At 51.6% G+C, this 22033-nt stretch overlaps 1 protein-coding gene across 4 annotated transcripts; it reads right to left on the reverse strand.

The window, feature by feature from the left end:
* Window positions 1-174: 174 nt before the first annotated feature.
* KHDRBS1 (KH RNA binding domain containing, signal transduction associated 1) lies at window positions 175-20750 on the reverse strand. 4 transcript variants are annotated; one of them, XR_006171279.1, is made up of 11 exons: window positions 20318-20750; window positions 14599-14726; window positions 13945-14061; window positions 12769-12915; window positions 10859-11061; window positions 9853-10072; window positions 9174-9241; window positions 8837-8895; window positions 6535-6727; window positions 3919-3971; window positions 175-914 (listed from the first exon to the last, which is right to left on the reverse strand). XR_006171279.1 is itself a non-coding variant. In XM_042833962.1 (9 exons), the coding sequence occupies exons 1-9, from the start codon at window positions 20748-20750 to the stop codon at window positions 6630-6632; spliced, it is 1473 nt and encodes a 490-aa protein (XP_042689896.1). In that variant the 3' UTR covers window positions 5436-6629. The 4 variants fall into 4 exon arrangements, 2 of the variants coding, with proteins under 2 accessions (XP_042689896.1, XP_042689897.1); XR_006171278.1 differs by having other exon boundaries at window positions 175-2880; XM_042833962.1 differs by lacking the exons at window positions 175-914; window positions 3919-3971 and having other exon boundaries at window positions 5436-6727.
* Window positions 20751-22033: the final 1283 nt, after the last annotated feature.

A 22033-nucleotide genomic window follows, 5' to 3' on the forward strand; every position in this document is an offset into this window, starting at 1 on the left:
CTGAGGAGCCGCGCGTCCGCCGCCCCATCCCTGCGGTGACACCGCGCTGTCAGGGCGCTGAGAAACCCGTAGGGAACCTCCGCTGTCCTGAGCCCCCCGCCACCCGCCCTGCCCCACTCTCCTTAATAACAGCCCCGACAAACGGCACCACCGCACGCGTTTGGAAGCCAAAAGGTCCGCGTTCAATCTTTATTAAGAATGACAAATCATTTCCAGCATCAGCTGAACGCCAGCTGTGTCGCACCGTGCCAGCTTCCCGCACAACCAGCTTAACGCCACCATTCACCTCGGCCAACATTGACCTCCATCAGCGCTGGATGGAGCCACTGCAGCGCTTTGCACTGAGTTCCCCAACTCGGGGCGGCTCAGGCTGTGGTTCAGATGGAGCAGTGCACAACCCTGCCCAGGCTGCAGGCAAAGCCACTTCCAAAATTAACGGCCTTTCATGGACCAATCTTCTCTTCCTTATTGGTTTTGGAATCTGTGCAGCCACCGAAGCCCAGCAGCATCCCGGCAGCGGCAGCAGAACCAGGTCCTCCAGCCCGGCAGCAGCACCGGCGCTCCACAGCAGCAGGGCAGGGTGGAACGCTGCAGGCTTTCGCTCGTGCTGGGTTCCAGAGGCAGCAGTAACAGCTCCATGGGGAAGGCCGTGCTTCGATGCTGCCTCTCTCCAGCTCTGGAGGTGGCTGAAGGAGCTCCGCCGTTCAGCAGAGCCGGCTGCTTCCACCTTGCAGTAAAGCAAAGGGCTCCCGGACTGCATTCCTTCGTCATCTGAAAGCAACGCATCCCATCTCCGTCCCGCATCTCAAAAGGAGCAAAGTGAGCGTGGAAACAAACATTTCTATTGGAACATATGGCTCAGCTGAGCAACGACAGCAAAGGGTTCTGCTCTGTGCTCTGGGGATCTGAGCTTCCTGAGAAGAGGAATAAGATCTACATTGGAGACGGCAGTTCCCCACAGGCACCAACCGGCTGCAGAAATTCCTCCCCCTCAAAGCTCACCAACAGGGCTGGTGTCCAACATCTCGCCCGGGAGGCTGCAGGTTTCTCAGTTAAGGCAGGATTTCCCTAAGCTGTGCCACACTCCCCACAAGCACCATCTGCACTCACAGCCCTCACGGCAGGGCTGTGCTAACGGCACCTCCTGCTCTGCTCAGCTCCCTGCAGGCAGGCACAGCTGCTGCCCCCCCCTGGGTCTGTGCCAGCTGCCCCCTGCCCACGTGGGCCCTTCAGGAGCAGCGGTGTGGGGCAGGGAGGAAGAGGTGCACATCTCAATTGCTTTTCTTGGCTCTGTCCGTGACAGATGCTCTCATACAAATTTGAAAACTCATTCTGTACAAGAGGAATCATCTGCTCTAAGAGCCAAGCAAGGAATGCAGCTGTGCTCCTAAACCTCAGCTGGATCCAACTTGCCAAAGATGGAGTTTTACAGAGGGCCATGCTAAATAAAAATTACCATCAATAAATTATGAAATAAAGCTCGCAGTCATTTGCTTTATCTAATAATCTAAACAGCAACTTGAAACCAGGGGTAAGGAATACACGCAGTACAACAGTCTCCTTCCAGGAAGAACTGCTCGGGACATCTCTGCAGTCCCAGCTGGAGCTCAGCTGCTGCTCGATGCTGGGAACCACGACACGTGGTGACTTCCCACTGAAGGAGGACAGAGTCCAGCTGTGTAACGGCTCCAAGCAAGGCAGCCTGAGTACCAAATGCTGGACCAGAGGCTGAAGCAGCAGCAGCCTCCCAGAGCAGGAGCCAGAGAAGATGGACTGCTGAGCAGGGAGAGCTCTGTAGCAGAGGGTGTCCTAAAGCCAAGCCTACAAACAGCACTGCTGGGAAACACTTCCACAGGGAGATGTGACTGCTGCTGGACACCACGCTGTGCGGGCTTTTATCTTGTGTATGGACTTGGCCACCATCCCACAAACAATGAGATTAGTTCTACGGACAAGTCCAGAGGTGAAATGTCATCTGCACTCGTTTGCTAACAGCCAGCAGAACCAGTGCCATCTCCAGCGGCTGTGAGCAGAAAAGGGGAGGTTACTGGGTGACTCGGCCTCCAGCACTCCGAGGAATCTCCACCCTCACATATTTCTGTGAGCCCTGCATCACCCCGGACCGTGGCTCATTACAGCATCTCAAAGACACATCCGATGCTGACGGCTATTCTGGGATCTCCAATTAGCTTCTGCAGACTCTCGGCTACAATCTGCGTGGAGCGATGCTTTGAGAGGGAGGAAGCTATCTGATGCAGAACATGTTTTTGAAATATTTTTAGCGTATGCAGTTATTTTCAATATATTAAGATTTACATTCCCCCATAACATTCAACATTTTCACATAAACATGCAATAAATGTGATGCACAAGCAAGCTGTACAACTCCAAAGGCGGTGCCACAAGATCCTACTGGTAAAAAACTGCATCATAATAGATGATCTCTATCAAATCTTTTCCATTTGATATAAAAGTTGTGCCTATTAAGAAAGAAATGGCAAAGACTGGAACACCAGCGCATGAACTGATGTTTCAGTTACGTTGTAATGGAGATGCATTACACAAACAGCCCCCCGAATTCCAGATGCGACGTCTTTCCCTAACAGAATTACGGCTCCAATTTTCAAGTTAAAGGCAAAGGATTGAGGCTAATCTCATTGTGCTGCACCATTTCCACATATAACCATCTTCTCGTTCCTAACGCTCTTAAGAGAAGCTCGTTGGGTAGCTCTGCATTTCCATATAAAATCAGTCTCATGTCCTTCCACGTCCCGCTCCCGGGGCTTTGCGCAGCAGTCTTTTGAAGCCGTTACACTCCTCCAGCAGCACAAAGGCTTATTTCTTTGTTCTCTGATTTCTGGAGCTCAGGCTTCCAGCGATCTCAAGATACGAGAGAAGCCAATTAGCCGCCCCCAGGGGACGCGCTCGGGGCTGCTGCCTTCGGGGCCGCAGGGGAGACGCGTCCTTGCTGCGCGCCCAGGTCAGCGCCGCGTGACGCCGGAGCTCAGCGTCCCCAGGCACAGCCCGCACGGTCCGCAAGCACGTGCCGCGCCGTGAAGGCGGCTGCAGAGCAAATATTTCACTGCGGCCGCTGCAGCCACCAGAGGGAGCCCCACCACCGCCGCTGCTGAGCAGCACCAGGGAGCGGGGCTCCTCCAGCCCAGAGCTCCGAGCTGCGCTCGTCCCAACCCAGGAACGCCGGCTGACCGGCGCACGGCACCCGGGAGCTTATAAAGCGGGGAGAGAGCGCGACTGTTTATATGGTCTGACAGCAACACGACAAGAGGGAAAGGCTTTAAGGAGGGGAGATTTCGGTGAGATGTGAGGATGAAATTCTCTCCCCAGAGGGCTGCGAGACCCAGTGGTTCTGCCCAGAGCTGCGGGTGCCCCATCCCTGGAGGAGCCCTGAGCAGCCTGAGCTGGGGGCAGCCAGTCCACAGCAGGGGTTGGGACTGCGTGGACTGTAAGGTCCCTTCCAACCCAACCATCCCGTGCTTCTATGATGCCATTGCATCTCTACAGATTCCTGCTTGGACCGCTCTGATCCTAGAGCACGGGGTAACAACAACTTCAGTGCTACCCTGCAGCTGCGGGCGCTCACATGAAAGCCAGCATCTCAGCCAGGCACCAGCCCCGGGAAACAGATCGTATCCCAATCCCCTCTCCTCAAACCCACTAAGCCTCCTTCTCCACAGGATCTCGCCGGGAGAGCTGTAAGCATGCACCCAGCAAAGCCTCCTCCGCACCACGACCTCTGCAGGAGCCTCACTGCTGGAGCCGGCCTTCGGCAGCACCGATTTATTTGTGGGTATGTGAAGAACGGCTCCAATGTAACAGCTCAGATGGTGCCGCCCTCTCTGCCCACACGAACGTGTTCACAGCTTGCTGCAAGTTGCAAAAATAAGCAGACAGACTCACCCAATGAGCGCTGCCCCTCCTCGCCTTCAGCCCTCGTCCGCCGCTCCGCGCTCCTGCAAATTGAAGGCATCCGTCAGTCTCCTCAACGTGAGCACAAGCCAACAGAACAGAGTCCTGCATGCAATTACACAGGAAGGAAAACATGCAACTTAAGCTGAGCTTGGAGCATTTCACAGCCGGTATCAATAGTGGGGTCTACAAAGGGCCATCGCTTTACGTTTTGAAACAACTGAGCAGAATGTTTTGGCAGTAGCAGCACTATCTACATCGTTGTCACTTTACATCTTTTGATACTTAAGCTTGCCGATTCCCTTTTGCCCACATTCCATTACAGTGCATTTTCAAAGGGCACGGTATTAAAGTTATTGCTAATTATGCATTACCACGTGGTTGGTCGGTTGCTGTTTTTTTTTTTTTTAATGTTTATTTTAAACATTTTTTTGTGTGCAAATTTTTTTACATTAAAATTAACACTTGAAGAATCGTCTCAATAAAGTTTATGCAAGTTGCCGTCACGGTTTATGTAAAAGAGAAATGTGCTATTAAAATCAGACATTTAGGTTACCTTTTGGGTTTTGCGATGCATGTTAGCTTTACACATCCTGATTCTCCTGCGATAATTTTCCTTTAAAAGGGGGGCATAGGGTGATCTTTTCATCAAGCAAGACATTATGCCCTGAAAGCTGACTCCAAACCATTGTTGAAAATTCAGTTATTTGCACTTTAATAACAATCTACAAACACAACTGTTTGTTTTAAAGTACTCCCCTCAGTCATGCACTGCTACGAGCAGCCTGCTTCCTGATGCTCTATTTTTCACCCCCGAGCAGTTTTGTTCTCTCCCCCTACGATGCCAGATCGCTTTGCGCTGGGCAGCACAGTTTGTCAGTCTCTCTGAGCAGGTTTCAACGTTTGTAGGTGTGTGCACAGAAATACACGCAGACCCTCGGGTTGGATACAAGGAGCAACTGCAGCACCCTCCTCAAAGGGGGACGTTTGTAAGGCTGTCCCAGTAAAGGCTGCCTGCGAGTCGGAGGGGCATCGTCCCGGCCAAGTGGGTCAGGGCCGTTAGGTGCACAGAAAGCAAGCTCCCTCCTCCTCGGCTTTCTCAGCACTTGTCACGTTACTTTACAGCAGCCATCTCAGCCTCAGCCTGGAGCCTGCAGCCTGCCTTGCTCTGAGGCCACCTGCAATCTGAATCAGTAATTCAGCAGAGCCCCTTTTCAGCAGACACAAGTCAGCTTGCTGCCACAGTCCAGGATCAAACTGCTTTCAAAGAACTTCCAGGGGGTGAAAAACAAGATTTTCCCTTTTTTTTTTTTTTTTTCCCCTTTAAATTAAGCTTGTTCGATGAACTTGATCAACTTTTGGTAAGAATTGCAAAAAAACACCACTTTTAGAATGCCTCCATATTTTAAAAAGACAATTAGCTTTAGCATTAATTTAAAATTATTTGAAAAAGAAAAAGAACAGCTATTTTACTGCTCAACAAAAAAATGACAATTCATCACATTTACTTTGATTAAAAAAGGACTAAACTTTATTGACAAACTGCGGCAGACATGTTGACAAGTTTTAGCTACCTATTTAGGCAGACTTACACATGTAGCATTTAATCTTCCAGAACAGTGGGAGGACCATGTACAAATCCCATTAGGACTTTAACCTATGTACAGAGTGAAAATTTTCCTCATTTTTTCAGCTGCAGCGTCCCTTTTTATGCAGAGCTAGTGTTGAGATGCACTTGAACAAGTCAATGGGGTTGCTAATACTGATCATTTGGTCAGTTTTAAGCTTGCACTGTATTATGCGCCACCAATGCTAGAAAAATGAGAAGACTGTAATTTTATAGAATTCAGACCTAGTCACTGAATGCTCTGTTTTCTAATACCAAACGCTGGGCAATTAGAGCCGTGCTTTAATTTGTTTCCCTCTCGTAAGTTCTCCATGCAGGACCGAACCACGGAGCCCTGGCAGTGGGACATCACTTCCCAAGCATCTCTCAACACCGCACGTTTGGGGCTAGATTTCAAAACCCACGTCGTGAAAGTCAATTTTACAAACCTAATTTTTTGGTTTTTTTTTCTTTTAGATCAATTACCTTTTAAAAAAATGCTATTTAATTTGCTTGAGGATCCTTCATGTTAAATTTTAAACTTAAGATTCACCAGCAATCTGCTTTTAAGGACAGTTTGACGTCTGAGGTTACTTCTAAACGGTGGCAACCACTACCGTTACATTATGATTTTAATTCTTAAAAACAGCCCTGAATTTTGAAATGTAGCCTACTTTGGGATTCTGCAACTACAACTTTTATGGGTTTCTTAAAACCGAACTTAAAGGTTAACAAAACCTTAGTTTCATATCTGCTAAGCAAGCATGTCACTTTTGAAACTAACATTTTAAACTTCTTTTCTTTTATGAAAAAGGTACAGTTTTATTTATCTAAACAACAAAGAAAGAAAAGCCATCTACACACTCAAAAAAAAAAAAAATTAAAACTGGTGCTCTACGTCTATTTAACTCATTTTAAAATACTACGTACAGAAGCCAGAATGCAGGGTGAGGATGGAGTGGGAGAAAAAGGGCCACGAAGAAAAACAGTTAGACAATTACTTGTCTGGTGTGGGCAAAGCAACAGGAATCCTGGGAGATACAAGAATCAGTAACAACTGTTTGCTCATAACTGCTATTTTTCCCTCATTTTGTTTTTAGTAACGTCCGTATGGGTGCTCCCTGTAGGCGCCCTTCACCGGCCGGGCTGGGGGGGCCTTCAGGGAGGGCCTGGTGCCGTTCCAGTCATCTTGGCCTGCGGAAGAGAGAGCGACAGATCAACGCCGGCAGCGAGCAGCGCGCTCAGGGCCCGGCGCGGCCCCGACAGGCCGCTGTGCTGCAGCCCTCGCCCCCCAGTGCTACAGGAATCTCTGCAGGACGCCGCTGGCCTTGGGAAAAGCTGCTGGCAGGGATTCCCCGCTCAGCCCAGGCTTGGACAAACCCAGTGCCTTTGATGAGCAATTTCAGCAGCGCTGCAGCCAGCTCTCAAGGCGGCCGTGGCAGCCAGCCCCACGCAGGCCCACATCGCAGCCTCAGCCATCAGCGCCGACCTCCAGGCCCAACACGGCTGCAGGTCGCGTTCCTCCTCGCGGAGCACCAGGCCGGGCCGCTCCTGTGCCCCAACACATCCACACCAGGGGCCATTTGCAGCCGTGCAGCATCTGCTGGGCTGCAGACCTGCATTCCAGCACTGCACCAGCACCGCTGGGACAACACACAGGCAGGACAGCCACAAACTGCTGCCGTGCACAACTGCCACTGAAGCAGAGTTTGCTCCCCGCTGTTCCTGAGCTGCTTCACGCCCCAAACAACTGAGCTCAGCTTTCCGTTCGGTGCTTGCAGCACCCATACTGCTGTGCCTGCTGCTCTCTGCAGTCCCCACTTCAGCAAAGCAACCTCCTGGACCCCGAGGCCAGCCGGCCGCTATTCCTGCTGCCATGGAACATGCTCTGATTCTCACAAGTCTCCAGCCTGGCTCGACAATTTATTCTTCTGATTTTGTTTTCATGAAAGCAGAGACCAAAGGAAATTACTGCGGATAAACAGATTAACTGTGGCAACTTCATGCCAAGTGTGCAACGAGCGTTTTGGCCTTCAGACCCCAGACAACACCGCTCTCCTACCAAGCAGGAGGCACAAAAGCCTCTTTGTGCTGCACGACTGACACAGGCAGCAACCCAAGCCATCCCAGAGCCATTCTGCACAGAGGCACGGAGATACCCAGCACTGCTGACAGCAGCTGTCTATTCACACCCACCTCAGACTGGAAAAGCAGCCCTGATAAGCACCTGAATTTGCCCTTCTCACAGCTCACGCCCAGGGCACACCCAGAGGCAGGTCTGGCTTTGCTCACAGCTCCCAACAACAGCAGGGAGGAGGGATTCCCTGCTTCTGAGAACACCAGAAGCCTCTCTGTGCAAAGACTGATGGTCATTACCATTGCTGGCTCAGTTTGCTCACAGCCTCAGGCGACTGATGGAAGCTTTGCTGCAGGCACTGCCTTCCATCCTGCATATTTCCACACCACTGAGCAGCTCACTGAGAGCCTTTTGCTGCTTACAGAGAAAGGAAAACGAGTCCTCCTTCTCGCCATATGCAGATGCCACTCATAAGCTCAGATATCTGAACTAGCTTAAAAAACAACGCAGTCACCTAATCCTTTATTGCCTGCACCTCAGAAGGCCTATGGCTTTCGACAGTCTGTGATTTACATTGCTGTGCTTAAATTGGCCTCCCACACTCCTCAGTCTAGCCTAAGTTGATGGCCTCAGGTAATGCACATTAGCCAAACTTCACAGACTACCTGCAAGTCATAGCAAAGAACATTTTTCCAGCTAGTCAAGGAACAGGCCTTAATATGACATTTAAAACCATTTTTAAAGCCAACGTGTAGTGCAGTCAGCTGGAAGGGTTTGGAGGATAAGGAAGCAGATGGAGCCACGCATTCACGCAGCTCAACAAAATATAATTCATGAAACCAGACTGCAGCAAAAGCAGTGCTGTGGGTGGAAATCCATAGCTCTTAAAATACTCTAAAGCTACCAGGAAATGGAAAGATATTTCCACAGTTAAAAATGGAATTTTTCATCACCTTTGAGACAATCGAGCTACATAAGAATCTAAAAAAACACATAATGCCTTCAGTTGCTCTGATCTGGGTAATGTGTAGAGTAAAGAAGTTCTGCCATGAAAACTATTTGAGGTCCTCCTCAGTGTCAGAAGTTTCTGCTCAGAGTGTGGAGCAGCACTGGAGAACAGCTGACCGACTACAAGCAATTCCCAACCACACACAGCTGCTATGTGCAGGCAACTCCCAGCTACGTGCAGCCCCTTCCCTACAGAAAAACAGGATTCCCAGACATACCATAAGCTTCATAGGTTTCCTGTGCCTCCCCGTGTCCATAATCATAGTATTCTGTGTCCCTGGAAGAGTAATCATGCTGGTTACACACAGTGCAGAAATGGTATTCCTGAGCTGACACAACCTCACAAACACCTCTGTGAGCATTTTTGCTCTTTGTGCTGTGGTGGCGTTCGTTGCTTCGAACTGGGACACTCCCAAAAGTTATTTCCCAGGGACTCCAGGATTGTAGCAGAAGAGGGCACTTTCCCTACAGCTCACACGCAGAAATAAGTGTTTCTGTTCTCTTAAAAGAAAAAAAGATCATGCATAATTTTCCCAGTAACCGGTGGAGACTTACCCTTGGCCCTGGCTGTAGTAGCCTTCATAGCCCTCATAGCTCTGGTCTGCATATGCATCATCGTAACCCTGAAACAGATGACACAAATGGCATCAACGGAAAGATGGAAGGTTAACGACTGACCAAAGGTAGCAGCAGAAGTGAATTCAGGTTACAGCAGTTTTTGGAGCAGCTCATGAGTCCCTGCCTGCCACAGGGAAGGGACTGAGCAGAAAACACGAGTGGGCAACTAAAAACTGCTTGTGTGCGAGGAATGAACCACACTGATCTTTACAATGAGTGGATTAGAAAGTGACTTACATGTCCAAGGCTACAGCTTGTCTACAGTACAAACCCACGCACTGGGAAGTCTGTAACTGTGATACCCAATACACAGATTCACAGACAGCCAAAAAAACACCACAAGTTTTACTGGGACGAAGAGCGGGATTTTTCAAGTTGCCTTATCTGTGACGGCTCCCCAAAATGCTGCTGGGCCCATTTCAGCTTTACGCTATTCACGACACCAGCAGCTCCTTGGGAAGCAGGCAGCGCAGGCCGCCCAGCACCATACCAGCGTTTGCACTACTGCTCACTGCTTGGTGCAGCGCTCGCGGTGCAGCCTTTACATCCACAGCGTCCAATAACTGACACGTGCCCAGCTAGCAGGAATGACACCCGACGGCAGGCGGCTCCTTACGTATTCCTCGTAGGTTTCTGGTGCTGGAGGAGGAGGAAGCGGTATCCGCTGGATGCCGGCCGCACGCGCTCTGGGGGCAGGAGCTCCCCGCACTGCTGGGGGGGGCGGAACTCCACGGGCTACAGCTGCTCCCCTGGCAATGGCACCCCGCACCGGGGCTCCTCGCACCAGGGCCCCCCGGGGAGGAGGCGGCGGAGGGGGAGGCCCAACACCGCGCCCCCTGCAAGGAGAGGAGAACGGCTGTGAGCTGCAACCTGACGACACGAGCGCTCGACAAGTAAATTCGGTTACCGTTCGTTAAGCTACGGATTGTTGGTCAAGAATGAATTGTTAAGATTGCATCGCTTCAAAAAAAGCCTCTTATGGGATGGGGGACAGTGCGCATAACGCGCTGCGCGGGGATAAACCCAACACGGGACGTCAGCCGAGGCGCCTCTCAGCTCCTTCCTACTGCCCTCTGTCACTGACCAGCAGCGACTGCCACCCCTCAGCACTGTAAAACCACCGCTGAGGGGAGCGGGGACATTGCTGGGCTGAACGGTCAGACAGAAGTGAAGGCTGCCCCTGTGAAATATGTCGCGAAGCAACACAGCAACAGTGTTACACCAATTTATCTCAACGCCTTGACAGCAGTGACAGAGTAACACCCCCCTGTGACTTTCAAAGGAAGGTCGGTTTAATCTGAAAATATGTATTCTGCTGGAGGTTGTAGAAGCAAACACAAAACATCTGCGCGTGGTTTTGCAGGCAGATTTTCTTTTTAAAAAACAATTTTCTAGCTATCCTTTCCATTTTTTTAATGGCTATTTTGTGATGCTAATGATTTCAGACAGCAAAGACAATAAAGAAAACATCCATTGAGCAAAACTATAACTACTGCAACTCAAAACATACAGAATATTTGATGTCAGCTTGCTAAAGGAAGCCTGCAAAACAAGGCTAGAAAGCTTTGGCCAAAAGCCAAGGTCACAGTCAACAGCTGATGTACAAGAATAAGCAGCTTAACCTGATCTCGCAGCACCACTCTGAGCAAGATGCAGCATTTCCAGGTCCATGCTTTTGGGAAAGGTACCTTGGAACAGGTGGAGGCGGTGGTGGAGCTGCTCCCCTTCCCCGCACAGGGCCTCCTCGGCCACGAGTTGGCTCTGGTACACCGTTCAGATAGGAGAGCTCCAAGAATTGCTCCTGACAGATATCATCCATCATATCCTAAAGAGGGGAGAGAGTCAGCTCCAAAGAGCAGCTAACTAGAGCCTCTGCTCCAGGGTACCATAAGCCACCGTGCTAGAATAAAAATGACCCAACGGTGCTCAATGAAAGCCTGCTGGTTGGTTTTCCCGGGATCTTCTCAGCAGACAGCAGCACACGAGTGCCAGCTTACTCCAAAGCAGCTGAGAAGAGCACAGCACTCTGTGTGCTGCAGATGCTCCCTGGGGAGAGGACCTGCTTGCGGGAGCTCTGGAGGCATCCGATACTCAGCACCCCAGGGACACTGGCAAGTTTTATTTGCAAATGTTGGAGAGTTCAGAGGTTAAGTCAGGCAAGATATATCTCCCCTCAAGCACCTTACGCCTCTATTTAAAGGCAGGCAGGTGGCAACGAGCCCACGTAAGGTAACAGCACACTGCTGTGCTCCTGACACGCTGAAGGAACAGGAGAAGAGTAAATACCAGTGTGCAAATGCAGGCTGCCTTCTGCAGTCTCACAAACACAGAACGCCTCTGCTTTGTGCGTTTCTATCTCCCCAGGGGATCCAGCTTCAGCAATGCGCCGAGTCCCCTGAGCCCCATGAGCCGTCAGAGGGCCTCGGCCGCCCCTCCCTGAGCACAGAGGGGATCTTTGTGCTGCCATGGCAACTCCACAAAGCAAGGAGTCTCCTACCAGCTGCGTCTTCACAGCGCTGCTGGCTTCCATAGTGACTGCTCTGTCAGTTTTCACAAGTTTAACACGTTGTTTGAAGGCACCGATAGATCAGACACTTTAAAAAGCAAGGCTGCACGCTCGCCTTAGCGAGGCAGAGTTCTGTACATCCAAGGGTCTCCCTGAAGATGACCTCTTTCCTTCAAACAAGCTCTTCACACAGTCATCTCTCTGTGTCAGACTGACGGAAACCACCCAGCCACCACAAGCTCTGCCACACTTCCCCACTACCTGCAGCTCTTGGATTCCACCCGCCCTTTTTGTTTCAGACAGAACATCTGAGCTCTCCATCTCAGCCGAGCTCCATGCAGCACGGTGCTGCGCTCAGCTCCCTGCCTGCTCGGGCTCTGAATCACAGGCTGGGCCAGCCAGAATCCGGGAGCACTGCGTGCTTCATCCCCAATTTGTTTTCTTCCCAGTTTGGTGAGCAATACCTCCATTTCAATAATGCATGTGAGACTCCTCCACATTCTGCAATTCCAGGGGCGATGCTCTAGCTTTGTTATGCTACATTCTGTAAGACTAACGTCCAGTTGAACATGAAGGTCTCAGAAACTTCACCAGCAGAAATCCCCAAAAGGACAAGAAATGTCAGTTGTGTAAATGCCCCAGTAGCAAGAACAGGTCCCTTCACATCTCACCAATTTGAGGTCACAGAAATACTGGTGTAACAGCTGTGTCTCAGAACTGCCTACAACACCAGCACACCACCACCAAGCTCCTGGGCAGCCACCCTCCTCACCCTCATGTCACAGCAAACTCTTCTGTGTACAGAGCTTCTGACCTGACCAATTCTATGGAAATCTCTTCAGACATTCAGACACAGACATTATTCACCTGCTGACACTGACATATGGAGCTGGACAAGTTCTCCACCCCCTGTGTCCACAGCTAATAGTGGAAAGAAATACCTATCCCAAGTTTGTTGTGCACCACTTTGAGATGAACACTGCACATCTACCTCCTCAAACAAGGAAAGAGCATCAGTATACATACTGGGACAAGGAACTTCTTGACTTCTTCCATGGCATGAGCCATCAGAGCATATGCTTCACAAGGGGGTCCAAACACTTCAATGAAGACATGCAAATCCATATTTAGATGAGCATATTTAGGATCTCCCCCTTTACGCAGCTCTTCCTCCTGAAAAAAAGTGTATCAGAGAGTCCTAAAACTGAACAAGATGCAGCAAAACTGCTTTTCTTTTCCTGTTTCCCGAGCCTCAGTAGGCTTACAAGGCATTTCAGCTGTGTCTGATCACATCGATCACGTTAACATCCCATGCACAGAGCACGCAGTTTTACAAGAAGCCCCAAGCACAACCTGCAAGCCCACACCCCCAGCTTTTCACAGCTGCCTTTCCAGCTGGCTGTGATATCAGTGTGAAGGCGGTGATGCCAGAAACTTTTCCCACTAAGCACATGGAAGCGATGTTCTGCTGTTCTGCACCCCTACTGCCTCAGGTGTTCTCACAGTGGAAGTGAAGTCTGACATCTCAAACACTCGTGCTCTCATTCTGCTCTTGGATACCTGCATTATTCAGCTGGCTTTAAGAAGCTATAAATAAACTGGAGCGTAAAAACTTCTCAGGCTGCTGAAGTAAAAGCGGAATGAAGTTACAGCCCCGCCGATTGATTGTCAGCTCAATTTTAGGAGCAAGCAAATAAAAAAAAATCCATTTTTTTTCTGCCCAGAAAGCCTTCGGGCTCTCTGTGATTCACTAAGGATCACCAGCAGCACGCTGCTCCAGAGCGTTCCGTAAAGCACGAGGATTTACAGACCTCGGAGGGGACTGCTGGAAATGGGAAATGCTGGGGTTTTTCTGAAGGGGAAACGTATGACTTCAGCAAATGACTGCTCACCAAGCAGCAGAATTGGTTCGTACTTTAAAGACCTTGTACATCACCTTCCATATAAGCTATCTGTACACCTGAGGTGCAGTACATCAGAAGATGACGGGTTTCTGCAAGTATCACTTATGGAGAAAGCATCCATCACAGCGTGCTCTCAATTGAGAATGCTCCCAGCAAGCACAGCACAATTTCAGAAAGGTGACTTCCTACTGCCTTCGCTTTTCAGTGCTGATTTATACAATGCTTTGGGAACATCTGCTTTTCACATCAGATTGAAAGGCATTAATGCATGTGTATGGTCCCAAGGGGGGGACGTTACCTTTGCCTTATCTCGCATTGAACCCTTCCCAAGCACAGAGATCTTAGCACCAGTTTCTTCCTGAAGCCTCTTGATGGTGTTACCTTGAGGTCCCAAAATCTTTCCAACAAAGTTGAACTGAAAATAAAAAAGAAACATTTAGCCCCAAAACTCCGCAACCTTAACGAAAGCTTCTCTTAATGTTAACCTGGATTACAAATCTAGTCACACCAAAAGTAATTAGACCAAAAACACACAGGAAAAATTAAATTCCAAATTAAAAAGCTCCACCAGCAAATCAAGCTAAATTAACTCACGGAAAACGAGCTTAATTCTAACTACTACTCTCTAGCAGATTTACAGGCAGTCTTAAGAGTTAAGTGTGGTCTTAACTGTAAAACACAGAGCTCTGCATATGAGTCTATTCTTGTAGAGAAACATCACAGCTACACAGCACCATTTAGCTTTATCCCTAGACATTCTAGAAATGTAATGCATGTAATATGTTAGAAATGAGATCCTGCAAGCTTGCACAGAAGAATTCCACAGCGATAGCGGCACCCTGGCGTAACTCCTGCTGACACACTGACAGCCACTATCTCCAACATTCTGCCATAACATCCATAGAAAACAAGCAAATCACAGAGATTCAGGAAGCTGTTTTCTGGCCCTCACCTTGGGGTACTGTTTGACAGGGATCAGAACTCGTTCTTTCAGTTTCATATTCTTGTGAGAAAATAAATCCAGGTAGTTCTCTTCCTCATCCTTCTTTGTTGTTTCACCCTTCTGAATTTTTTCAATTTCTAAACAAGATAAAAATAGGGCTGCTTATATTCCTCAAACAAGCATCATTTCAGCGTTGGAAGCGCACAGGACGTACCACCCTCATCCTCTGTCCGCACACCAACATCGATCCGGTTACTTTGCACAAATGGGATCTGCTTTGCAGGACAGCCTGGACGCCAGCCCAGCTCGCCTCTCCTTCCCTTCACACCTGAGGATTCCAGAAGGCCAAATCCAGGACAATGAGGGGGACACGAGAGCAGCAGGGAACGCCCTACAGTCACCTCATCGCTCAGGGGAGGAAACTGGAGCAGCTCTGTGCATCACTTGTGCTGTGCCTCCATGTGAGTGCAGTTCCCACAGCAGAGCCCTGAGCCACACGGGCTGCACCCCTCCACCTCAGTGCAGCAGAGACCAGCAAAGCAGGCAAACCTTCGACTGATTTTTGAAGCTGATGCACTATTCTGAATCTGTCACTTACGTAGCGGCAGCAGCACAGACCGACACTGTGAATCCCAGTAATGCTGACAACATTCTTCATAACCAGAACTCTGTCAGAGGCAGCCTGCAGTCAGACTGGCTTCTGGAACTGACAGTTCTCCTGCCAGAGACGCACCTTTATCACCAGCAGTTCAGGGCTTCAAGCTGTGAGCCTCAGACACACGAGCCCTAGAGATGCCCCAACCTGATTCAGCCAACATAACCACAAATGCTGACTGTCACAGCAAGATTCTGAGTTCTAATTGAATGCTAGGAGCTGTGGGGGCTGGGCTGAGTGATGTGGAGGCAAACTGCAGCCTGGGGGGTCTGAGGAAAGGCCTCATCACCTCTTGGAAGTGGGTCATTAAGGAAGGTCAATTAGGAGGCAGCAACACCTCCTCTGGTCTGGCTGGAAATTAAACCTGCACTGAAACGCAGGAGGGGACGCCACAAGACACCAAGAGCCACCCTCCATGCTCCCAGCCATCCCTGCTGTAACACTCCTGCCCTCGAGGGAGGCAAACCCTCAGTGCTCTGCCAAAGCTACAGCGGAGCTTTTTCTCCTCCAAGCTCTCTGGTCACACCTGAGTTTTATTTAATGGCCAACAATGAGATCTCAGGTGCCCCCAGATTCACAGTCAGTGCAGCAATATTAACCCCAAGTGCTGACAGAACGCCACGCGCTCCTCGGTGCAGCCCTGCCCCCCTGATTACTTTGGATGCTGAGCGAGGACCCCTCCTTAAAGCTGAAGCACGCCATTTCACCAGCAAACCCAGGAGCTGTAAATATCTCTTCTGAGTCCAACGTGCTCCAGATACAACTGCTCACATCTCAGGGGGGCAGAGACACTTTCCCAAGACCACACAGAACTGCATTAGAGCTGCAGGACAGCCTGCTCAGCTCCCGGGAATTGCAGAAGCAGCCGCGCTGCCTCACGTTTCCTGCAGTTTCTGCCCATGTCACCACCTATATGCTCTGCATTCAACGTCCGTGTTTATGAAGACTGGCTGCCATCAGATGCTTGGCACGTTGTCCACCCAGTAACACTCTCAGACTCCAAACCCAGACAGGCACAGCAGGTTACAGTTGTGCAGCCTGCATGGAGGCACCTGGCACCTTCCAGCAGCCCCAAGGATGGGGGCTATACATATATATTCACATTTAGTTCACAGATCTAACCACATAACTTGGCTATTACATTGCATAATTATGACAAAAGCCCCATTTTTCAAATTTTCACTTGGAACAGCTCTTTGGATCACTTACAAGAGTGTTACCATGACTCCTCAGTTAAAAAAAACAAAGACGGGATACAACTGGCTTTGAGGAAGATGAGCTGATTTTTGCTTTGCAAAGAAATGATCTCCTGAGGACAGTATGCAAATGCAGTTGGAGCTCTGTCAAATCTACAAAACAGACCAAGGAGATGCCTGGGTCAGCTTTACGCACAGCCTGTTAATGTTAGCTGTAAGAACACAGCAGAGAATCGGGACGTGGGACACAAGGAGCGCTCAGTGTTGGTTAAGCACAGCTTCACATCCTACAGCACAGTTGGATTCTCTCTCCAACACTTTGGTTTTCCAAAACCAGTGAGAATATTTGTAAGAGTACTCTGCATATTAACAAACAGGACTTTCAACACACACACAAGAAGAAAAGCACCCTTAGGCTGCCTTGCCAGAACATCACCATCAGACATAAGCCTCTGAAAAGCAGAGAAGGGCCTCCACAGCACACAGTGAACCTAATCTGCCTGATGCAACAGCAGCAACGCCTGGGAGTGAGGCTGGGGGAGCAACAAACAGTTAAAGCTTTGCTGAGAGAAGCCTCAGGTCCAGCATCACTAATTCTGCAAGTGAAACCCAAAACCAGAGAGAAGAAAAAACCCCAACCCAAAAAGCAACCCGCAAAGCTCCTTCGGGTCAATGCAGGTGGCCTCACGGTCTCCGTCACAGCACAGAAGGAACCCAAGCCTCAAACTGGCGCGAGGAAGGAGCAGCCCTGCATCACCTGAGACGTGTCCCACTGCTCTCGTCCTCCTGCCCTGTGAGCTACGAACTCAAAGCAGCGCTGGCTGAGCTGACAGCAGCAGCAGTTTGTTGAACCGCTCAGTGACATGCAGGAGGAGCGCAGTAACGCCTGAGGGATTAAGCACGCCTCACTTCAGCGCTGATTCTTTAAGGCACAGCAGCAGGTAACCTTCCTGCCACCAGCGACGTCAGCAGGCTGGCAGCACACATGGCAGTGGCTTCCCGGACTTCATGTGGGGCAGCGATTGCTTTGTCTCAGAAGGAATCCTGCAGGGCAGGTGAAGGGGGCTTGGTGACGCTGCTGCATTGCACGCAGGAGGCTCAGCAGCCACAGTGCCACTCCTGATCTCAGCCCAGGCTCTTCCCTAGCAAAACCGCCCTGAAGGTGGTCCTGCGGCCCATCTGTGCTCTGCCCTCCTCACCGCCCCGCATTGCCGGGAGCACGAAGGGCTTCAAGATGCTACAGGTTGAGGTGCAAGCGGAGCGGAGAGGCGGCTCACTTGTGTAGCACAGGAAGCTCGGAGGTTAAGCTCAGATTAAAGCAAGAACTTGCAGAACACCTCCACCTGACTGACACGGCACGGGATGCCGCCCGACTCCCCAGCGCATGGAAGCAGGGCTGCGCCTCACAGCGCCTCCAGCCCTGCGCCCACAGCAGGCAGAGCATAAATCGAAGCAAGAAAAGGGGTTTCCTTCTTCCTATGGAAAAGGAAGCTCATGCAGACCCTGAGCCGTGGGAGTGAGGAACCTCATGCCAAGGTGCAAGAATCCCAGTTTGCAACGTCTGTTCAGGGTGCTGTGTAACAGAATCCCACAGTCCACCCACTTTGGTGCTGTTGTATCACACAGCGCATTGTTTCAGAATCAGCATTACGTCACTGTACGGCCTTTCATCTCGATCCCAAACAATGCTGATTTTTCTTCAGAAACACTAAACAGCTCCAGAATTACAGAGGTACTTTAAGGCTACTTTTAGACACTATTTTAAACAAGACGTCTCAGTTACAATGCAAAAAACCTCCCTGTGGTTTCCCTCCAGAAAGAGGCAGGACAAGCAACCTGCACTCCTGAAACGAGGAGGAATGGGGCTGACATTCAATAATCACCCTTTTTGTGAATCTGAAAACCACCGTGCTTCAGGTGTGCTGCACGGATGCACTACAATCACTGGCCCAAGTTCCCAAGCAAGCTCTACAGCAAGCCCTCCAACATGACTTCCCCAGGGGCTGCCATGGCAATGGAGAAATTCTGAGCACTCCAGATGAGTTGGGGAGCAGTCGGCCAGCTGTGCAAAGCTGTGCTTTGAGGCACTTTATTTCAGGAACTCTTTCATCAGCTTCTTGCTCTGGTTGAATTTGGTTTGCTGCTGAACGCTCCCCCAGAACCCCGATTTTCAAAATACCCAAAGCAAGCAGGAAGCACCCGGCGTTCCTCCAATCTGACACCTCACAAAGCTGCAGTTTACCAGTAGCAGATTTTAAATTAATAGAAAAACTCATAAATCCTTGTTACACCGCTCTGCAAACAAAGCTGTGTGAAGCGGGCTGAGAATGCTGCTCTTTCTTTGGGAATCAGCACACTCCTCCATCCTTGGGTTTCGTGTTGCTGGCAAGCATTGCCACAGAGCTGCGAGCATCAGCTGGCCAAATGCTTTTATTAATGAAAAACATTCAATTGATGGCAAATCGGATTATAAAACTGATTTATTTAGATGGAGGTGTCCACAAGTGATGCCAAGTTACCCATGATGATGTACCTCAGCTATTTGCATAACAGGAGACAGCAATTCTTAAGAATTATTTCCCACATTAAAGGAGGAATGAAAAAAGCCCTGAGTGCTGCGACAACTACAGCAATATACAGCAGTAAAAAGACCTTAAAAAATCATTTCTGAGCGGAATGACAGACGGCAGAGCATGGAGCTCTGTGCTGCTTCAGTCTGCCGTGTCCCTGTGCCGGCACCACCTGCTCGGCACTGCACGCGGATTAAGCTCAAAGTGGCAGCCAATATTTTAAGCTGTTCCTGTTTTAAGCTGATTCTGGAGTCTGCAGGTGTCACTGAAATCCAGGAATGAAAGTTGCCAACCCCAGGGCAGGTCAGCAAGCCGACATCGCCGTAGTGCAGCGCTGGGTGCAGGGAGGACGGCACCTCTGAGCGCACATCCAGCAGCTTCAGCACACAGATCTGACATATTTTAGGCACGTAAATATTGATACATAACCACAACGTGGCTTATTAAAACCTAACGTTAAGCACGCGCTGTGTTAACGTGGCATTCTTGGAAAGGGGTCTGTGGTGGCCGTGGGGTTCCACTGGGAGATGCCATCCAGGCAAGAGGCTGGGTGTGACAAAGGCCAGGTCCCTTATGCTGTCAAGACTTTTTTTTTTTCTTTTTACAAAAAACACGGCTGTTGACTGCATTCCCAATTAGTACTCCAACCTGTCATGCTGCCCATACTCTCAACCCCAGCAGGGTACCTCCCCGCAGCTCGTGAAATGTTGAAACTCTGCTTTTAGCAGCTGTCCTGCTTATCTGGGAAAAACAACCTTCCCGACACAGAAGGTCAGTTTGCTGAAGAGTCTGAGTTAAATGCTGAAGGCTCTGATTTTATTGCCAGGTATCGGAGGCAGCTGAGCCCACCCCGCACGGCGCGGAGCAGCAGCTGCACGGGGAGATGGGGAGGAATGAGAGGCGGCAGGCGATTGGACAGCGGCGACGAGGAAGGAGAAGGCTGCTCCGGGCACAGAACAAAGACTGCCATTTCCATTCCCTATTGAGGTTCAGCAGCAGCGAAACGAGCTCTCTACGGATTACCCGAGTGGAAAATCAGAGCTCGCAGTCCCGACGCACGCACCTCGAGCGGCGGTTGATGGAAATCTCAGCTCGGACCGCCCCCCCCCTGCGGACCCCCTCATCCCCGGGGCTGACAGCGGCCAGGCTCACCACGTCCCGCTTTAAAACGAACCCTCAGCTCCGAGCTTCACCCGCCCCGTGTCTCACATCGAACACGAGCCCACCGTTCGACAAACAGCCACCCCAGCCCTCGGCACCCCGCAACGGGGCCGGGCCGCCCCGCCCCGCCGAGCCCCGCGCGGTACCTGCGCTGAGGAGCTGCATGGCGTGCGTGAAGGACGGGTCCAGGCTGTCCTTCTCAGCCATCAGCTCGGGCAGGTATTTGTTCTCGGGCTCCATCTTGCCGGCACCCCCGGGCAGCAGCGGGGCAGGGGAGGCGGCGGCGGGGCCCTGCGCGCCCGAGGAGCCGGCGGCCGCTCCGCCGGTCAGCAGCGGCTGCGGCTGCTGGGCCCCGGCCCCACGGCCCCCCCCGCCTCGGGGCGACCGCCGCTGATTGGGCCCCCCTTGGCGGGCGCCTCCGGGCCCCCCCGGACCCCGGCCCATGCGGGCGGAGGGGTCGTCGCGGCGCTGCATGCGGGCGGAGGGGCGGGCGCGGTGCGGAACGGGCCCGAACGGCGCTGCCACACCGACCGCCGCAGCGCTGGGGCCGGAAGTGAGGGGCCGGAAGTACCGCCCCATCCCTCACAGCGCTCCCCCCACCCCCTCCCCAGCGGTTCCCGCGCGACCACCCCACGCGGCTTTGCGCCTGCGCCGGCACGCCGCCTCACTCCTGGCGGCACGCCGCCCCGCCGCCCCGCGGTACGCATGCGCGTAACGCCGTGAGCGGGCGGAGACAGAAACGTTCTGCTCGAGCGCATGCGTAGTGCTAAGTATGTGATAGGGAGACGAGCACGTGCGTAGGAGGGGCTTATCGCCCCCTTCGCCGTGAGTGCGCACGCGCAGCTCTGTGGCGCCAGACTTGAGAGGTTGTGCGCATGCGCTCAGAGCAGTTCTGGAGAGGAGGTGTGAAGGGCCGCTGCGGTCTGATGGGTGCGGTGCCATGCGGTGCGGTGCCCGGTCCTGGGCTGTGCGTGGCCCTGCCGTGCGGTGCCTGGTCCTGGTGTGTTTGTGCTGTGGGGCTCTGCTCCGAGCGATTGGCGGCTGCCTGGTGTGGGCTGGCCGCTGCCCACTGCTGGAGCAAGAAGAAAAAGACAGGTGGGCCGGGCTGGGCTGGTCTGGGCTGTGTGGGGGCGGCTGGGTTTGATACCTGGTGATAAAATCAGTGTTTTAGCAATTAATTCAAACTCTTCAGCAAACTGACCTTCTGTCCAGGGCAGGTCGTTTTTTCCTGGCTGAGCAGGACGGCCGGAGCCCATCAGCTGTGGCTCAGCACCTCTTGGGCTGGGGGGAGGTGTGCTGTGCCCTGTTGAGGTGTCTGATCTGCTTGGGGTGCCGAGGAGCTGGGATGTTCCTTTGTTACAAGCTTGTGGAGCCTACAGAACAACGCAGTGCAGCCCTGGGCTTGGCCAGAGCCTCCAGATGCCACTGAAACAGCGCCCGGGTGTTAAAATGGATGTGGTGCTCTTCCAGACAGCGCTGGCTGGCAGGCAGAGGAGCAATGGGCTTTTCTCTGGCTGAAGATAGGAGCTGGACTGCTTTGGGGCTGGGCGTGCTGCCATCCCTGCTCCCAGCGTTTGCTCCTCTGCCAGGAGCAGAGTGTAGCTGGTGTGGATGTGATCACCGCCCCTCTTACCCCCTGCTACTGAGATAACGGGGTGTTAATCAGTGAGCTCTCTGATAAAAAGCTTTTGTTTAGCTCCAGAAGGGGCCTGGTGGGCTGGAAGGCTCGATGTTGTGCGATGTGCAGATGGACGTGCGGCGGAAGGGCAGCGAGGGGCCCCGCTGGAGCTCCCTGCAGGCAGAGCACAGAGGCGCTCTTGTTCCCGTTCCAGGGTGGTCGCACCCGGCCCAAAGTAACGAGG

This window comes from Centrocercus urophasianus, unplaced genomic scaffold (genome assembly GCF_019232065.1).
Source record: "Centrocercus urophasianus isolate 14NV4802_14NV808 unplaced genomic scaffold, USGS_Curo_1.0 seq_43, whole genome shotgun sequence".
In the NCBI taxonomy this organism is placed as follows: domain Eukaryota; kingdom Metazoa; phylum Chordata; class Aves; order Galliformes; family Phasianidae; genus Centrocercus; species Centrocercus urophasianus.